Source organism: Notolepis coatsorum, assembly GCF_963971535.1.
Source record: "Notolepis coatsorum genome assembly, chromosome: 1".
Taxonomy (NCBI): Eukaryota; Metazoa; Chordata; class Actinopteri; order Aulopiformes; family Paralepididae; genus Notolepis; species Notolepis coatsorum.
The window spans coordinates 297,184,371-297,190,370 of record NC_140165.1 but is presented as its reverse complement, the minus strand read 5'-3'; the positions used below and the strand labels follow the sequence as shown (position 1 = coordinate 297,190,370).

At 47.8% G+C, this 6,000-nt stretch overlaps 1 protein-coding gene across 5 annotated transcripts in view; it reads left to right on the top strand.

Moving 5' to 3' along the window:
* The window catches only part of stard13b (StAR related lipid transfer domain containing 13b), a 126,567-nt gene that overhangs the window by 97,516 nt on the left and 23,051 nt on the right, over nucleotides 1-6,000 (top strand). Inside the window, exon 1 of one of the 5 annotated variants that reach the window (XM_084322953.1) lies at nucleotides 4,102-4,231. The exons of the other annotated variants lie outside the window; for them this stretch is intronic. Coding sequence (XP_084179079.1) covers nucleotides 4,216-4,231 — 16 coding nt within the window. The 5' untranslated portion in view covers nucleotides 4,102-4,215. Of the gene's footprint in view, nucleotides 1-4,101; nucleotides 4,232-6,000 lie in introns of those variants that run through there. 5 annotated transcript variants of the gene reach the window in all.

The following is a 6,000-nucleotide window of genomic DNA, read 5'->3' as shown; positions in this document are numbered from 1 at the left end:
CGAGAATTACTTTTGACCCGGTGGGCAACAACAGCAGCCCCTAGCTCACATACTCTCTTGTTATTTACTCTCAGAATCAATAAGCTCTTGCTGTGTGCGTTCCCCCTTCCGCTTTGAAATTAAAGGTGGACCTCGGCCATTCAACAGGGGCAGGAAGGGAAGGCGGGGGGGGGGGGGGGGGGGGGGGGTTCAGTCAAACAAATACCCCAAGCCCCTTAAAACAGATCTCATACAGTATATGGAAAATTAAGTGCTTTGAGTTATTACTCGTAACCTTTCGTGTAATGTAGAAAAACGATTGAAAAGCGAACTGAAGTAGAATCGTGTGTTCAATTCATTCATCGTGATTATGTAGCCTCGAGTCCTTGAATGAAAGCACGGATGCCTGAAGCCCAAGCTTACCAGTTCGGCATGCTAAGGGCTCCTTGGCACCGGACGGTCCTGGCGCTGTTCCCTCACTAAAGTCCCACTCCCTCCCTCTGGGAGGCCAGGAAACCCGTGGTCCGTCGTACCCGCCGGTGACTAGTGGAGACCTGTGGTTCCGATCAAGGGCTCCCGCCGCAGGTCTACCGACCATGGACCACAGGGCGAGAGCGGCCGGAGGATTTGCTACCTCATTTGTATTATGAGGAGATTTTCTCTCCACTGTCTCTTAGCAACATAGCCCCTAAAGCTGACTAATTTAAATAAACCTGGATCCCATGTCAGCTGCAGCCTACTGACAGGTCCCCCTGTGTTCTCCACGGGATCAATGAGAGGGACTGGAAGTCTGGCTGATTCACGGCGGCTCCTCTAATTATTGGCCGTGCCCGGCCAGCCGGCTCATGTGCCAACCACTAAAAACCTCAATGGAGGTTATATTCGTGAGGTGATGCATCGCTCAACCTCTGCACACAAACCGTGGCCTCTAAAGTGCCTCTACTCACAGAGGTGGCCTCGGTCCTTTGTCTCTGCGACGTGCCTGAAGTGTTGACGATGATGAGACACACTGAAGTGAAATGTAGTGAGTGGCACCTCGTTGATGATTGTGGCATATTGTGCAGAGGATGCTGCCTGCTGAGAGTCTATGGGACACGGGGCTCCCTGTTAATTAAAACCTACTCAGGAAAACAGGACAGGCTTTATTCCCACGACACTGGGGTGAATGACCGGGGCACCGAAATATTAATCCACCTTGTGCATTGCCAGCGGCGCCCCCTTCAGGAGGACCTTAACTCTTACATATACCGCAAGTCAATCTCAAGGGGTCTCCTCCACACTCTAGTCTAGTGTCTAACATGTGTGGCTTGTGTGTGGTGATATTTGTCTTTTGGCTATCACTTAAAGGAACACGCCAACATTATGGGAAATGTGTTTTCTCCAGAGTCAGACAAGAAGATGGATACCAAGCTAAGCTAGGCTAGTGATCTGTATGCTCTGTAGCTATAGGCTAGTGGTCTTATTCACTAGTGCTAAGCTAGGCTAGTGGTCTGTATCGGCTCTGTAGCTAGGCTAGTGGTCTGTATTACTCTGTAGCTATGGCTAGTGTCTTATTCATTAGTGCTAAGCTAGGCTAGGCTTGCAGCTGAATATCTTTCTACTGAACGCACAGAGAGAAAACTTCCTTTAACCTGTTTGCTCCTCCATGCACACTACAGTTGAGATCTTAAGACAGAAGGAAAATGTTGGACTATTTTAGGCATGAGACATCTGATGTTGTGGTGTCTGGGCGGACTAGAGGCGGGGGGCCCCCCCCGTCTGTCTAATTCTACCTTAGAGACAGACTGCTAGCTGTGAATAGGTGTCTGTATGGAATCAGCGTCATGGAAGGGGAAGAGAGGAGGCCTCCTCATCTATACGTCACCCAGCCTGTTGTCACTCACAACACCTCTCTGTAAGGACAGTCAGCCACCAGCCAGACCCCCGTCTCTCTCTCTCTCTCTCTCTCTCTCTCTCTCTCTCTCTCTCTCTCTCTCTCTCTCTCTCTCTCTCTCTCTCTCTCTCTCTCTCTCTCCAGGTGTTCTTGATGCAGACAGTCACATGTGTACAGTAATGGACTGGAGTCTGGTGGGGGGGGGGGGGGGGGGGGGGGGGGGGGGTCAGTTTTGTTACCAACGTATTCTGCTGGCCTGTCTGGCTGATTCATTCAACATTCTCTACTACGGTAGTGGTGTGGGGAGGGGATGGGACGGGAAGATGCATGTCTGGAAGGATTTACACACTGATAGTACATTTCTGCGTGGCTTGCATGCTTTGTTTCGGGAGTGTATTTATGAAACTCCAGTTAGTGTAAAGTGGCTTTATTAAGTGTCGTGTGTTAAACTGCCTTAAGTGGATTGCCTGCGTCATCTTGTCGTCGGTTGTTTGTACATTTAAAGATCATCCCGACCCCAGTGGGTTAGAGGAGACGTGTCTTACAAGGGGAGAGGGGGCAGGGATATCAGGAACAGAGAGGCAGGCACATTAGAAACGGCCGCCATATGGAAAGGTACTCACGCGCTATTGGAAATCGTGGATGGATGTGATGCCGTTACATAATCACGGTGTCGTGCCAAAACTCCAGTGATTTAAGACGCCTGTCTTCTCAGCCGTGCATTTAAACTAATGGGATTTCCTGCGCTCTCACACAGTGGATTTCTGTGAACTCCCCCCCCCATTTTGTTTTAAAATTGTGAATATTTTTTTTATCGATGAATGACATCTTCCTAAGGCGGATACATTTCAGACATTTAGTGATCTGTCATGTCGGCTCCCAGTAGAGGCAGTGGCTCTAATCCATTTGATGCCAAGACATACTTATTCAAGAATAATAATGATCATAAAATAAAAGACACACCTAATAACCAAATACTTTAGCTTGTAAATGTCATATTAAGGGAAGAATTATCATACAAGAGCAGAATATGAGCAGCTGTTAGCTGGGAGCAAAACGATCAACTTTGATTGGACAAAGATATTATTATAGGCTGCCTTCGTTGTTTTTTAAGAAGAGAATGTAACATTTCAGTTTGACACGCTTTACATTTGAGCAACATCTCAAAGCTGAACAAGTACAAGTTTCAAGTTTTGTTTTATTTGTCACGTATAAAGTACATGTACATTACAGTAAAATGCTTGGTTCTGTATGAGCCCCCGAGAATGTGCTTCATACAGTAAAAAGGTAAAAGAGGAATAAGTCCCAACACTATACAAATATACAATACAATACACCTGAACTGACATAAGATGATCCTTTATTAATCCCCTTGGGAAATTCAGGACTTCCCAGGCACACCAATCGAGGACCACTGTTTTGTTTATTTTCAAGTATATCTCTTCAGGTATCCTCAAGATAAGCTTACTGTTGATAATATTGATTCATTCTTTTGTCTGTGACGAGACTTAGGAACACTCATAGATGTTGTTTCTAATGACTAAAAGGTTCCACAATGCCTTTCATTCATTGACTTTACCCACAGACAAAGGGGTCGAGACGCGGGCAGAGGAAGCAGTCAGACAGATAGTTCTGGGGATGTTAACACTGAGCCTTGTACAAGCTGAGTGTCTCGCGTGATTCACCGCTGCTGATTGCTGCTCGTTTAGGTCATGGTTTTCCCTCTTCAGCGGCCTACGTTTTTTCCATCCTGTGGATTCGGCTGGAACAACACATCTGGACCCTTGAGACACTTCCCCCTTCTTCTCCCCCTCAAAGTAAAACATTGTTCTGCTTTAAAGTTGAATTCACGTCACAGTGAATCGGTCTGAAAGCACACTTGAATTGTAAAACACACAACGGTCGGTCGTCCGTGTTCTTGTGAACTTTTATAAACGCTTTCCGTACGGGTGTTTATTAGAGGAAAGGCTCCACATCGCTACGAGGCGTTGCGTGCAGCCAAGAAATGTGCTGAGTGTGGGGTAGGAAAGACTTGTCATGGGCAGAGCATGGGTAGGAGGGTAGGGCACAAGGAGCGGGGAGGAGGAGGCAGAACATTGGGGAACCAGCCACTGAAAGGGGGTGGTCTGGTGGTGAGATTTAGCAGGGGGACAGGCATATGGTTGTTGGGGGAGATAGATGGAAAGGGGCGAGGAGAAAGCTTTGGCTCCAAGTCGGAACAGCAGGCCGTCTTCAGAGAGAGAGAGAGAGGGAGAGGGAGAGAGAGAGCAGGATGTGTCTCAGCGTGGGAATGAAGATGCTCCGACACGTCGAGAGACACTCTTGAGAAGAGTCTCCCAGGACATATCAACGCACATGGCTATATGATGAAAGTACCCCGTGAGTAAACAACTATTTGTTGCCGGTTGCTATTTGGTGTCGTTCTCCAAGTCGACGGAACCTGAAGTGAGGCTCCTCGAGGCATGTGTGAGTGTTTGGAGGACAGGAGTAAAAAAAATAAAATGATTAAGTAAATACCTCTTTATTCACAATAACTGATTATTTAAAGAGAGTGTGGGAGAAGAGGGTTGTTGTCATGACTCATTACAGTTCAAGCTTCGCTGTCGGCATTACAATTCCAGACATCACAACAGATCCATAAAATCCTTGAAAGGTTCGAGTCTGTATATACATACACTGGCTCCTGCTCAATAAACACAACGTCTAGTGGAAGTGGCGGAACGTGAAGGAGGCCTCCAAAGCCGCCGTGTTCTACTAGCCCTCGTAGGCTACCGTCTCCGTCCTAAAAGGACCGTGGAACTGTGCCATGTCCTTCCTCCGGGGGCACATTGCTACATGCCATACCTCTGGGTTGCATAACAACAACAACGTGTCCCTGTGTGGTAGCGTTGCATAAGTTTCATTGTAAAGGGAGAGGTAGGTTCGGTCTCTCCGGGACACTTGTGCCACGCATTTACTAGTGGTACACTGCTGTTGGCATTCCGGGCTATTGTGTCACAGACCCGGCCGGGTTTCATCTCTTTGTGGCCCTGCAATTTTATACTGTACACAGTTTTTAAGCTGTGGGCTTTAGATAGTAAACGCGAGCACTCGCTCTCTGGCGCGTTGCCAGCCCCGGGGCTTTTTATCCACCCAGAGATTCCCAGAGAGGAGAAAAAAAAGAAGGGATGAGAGAGGACAGGGTGTCCACATATAGGGTTACAGAATGCCAAACGGAGAGAGGAATTCCCAGCTCCTGTTTCCTAGCGTCCCCAATAGGTGAACCGGCGGTTGTGGGGCAGTGAGAGGAGGGGGGGGGCCGGCGGCACTCTCACTCTAATGTTGTACCGTGGTGGAACAATGCATGGCTGATATTATTCACCTGGGAGAGGAGGCTAGCCACTCCCCCTGATGATACAGGTGGGAACGGAGCAGCGGGTCGTAGTGGTCGAGGCCGACCGAACACATGTTGACTCAAACGGCTAATCTCCACCATGCAGGTTAATTGAGTAAACACCGTGGATTTTCTTTTTGGCATCCAAGGACGTATGGAGGGGGGGGGGGGGGGATACTGTTAATATTTATTCAGTCGTTGTTGGGTCAGAAGACCAAAGTCACTTTTTATAGATTTTTTTGTTTTCCACCGTGACACAGGGGACATGAGGCGAGTCGCAGGTGGAGTCCCGGGTGGTGATGTTGGAAGTGGAACAGGGTTTTTTACGACGGGGGTGAGGAGATGGTAGTGTTTTTTTCTACGCAGAGCCAGGATCCCCGCGACTGATGAATGAACCCATGTTTCAGTTTCAGTTTTAGCGTGACAGCCTCAGACAGGGAGTGAACCAGACACCCAAATTGCATGAAAGGAGCACCATTAGAAGAGGTGGCGGGTCATTATTTGCGACAGATGCTTTGTTGAGCACCGTTGTTTGATAAGGGGTGGAGAGTACAGCTTTTGTAGGGCTCTGCCAGGTTGTGATATTTATTACCCAGTCATGACCCAGAGTCATTCTTTACATCAAGGGGGAGCCGGATGAAACATTGGTGGATACATTGGGATAAGTGACAGAGGGAGTTTTGTCAACAGAAAGGTTTGTAACAGCGCTTGACAGTTTCATACTTGATTTTTAGATGTCCTTACTGTACATTGTATGATGTTTTTATGGTTTAAT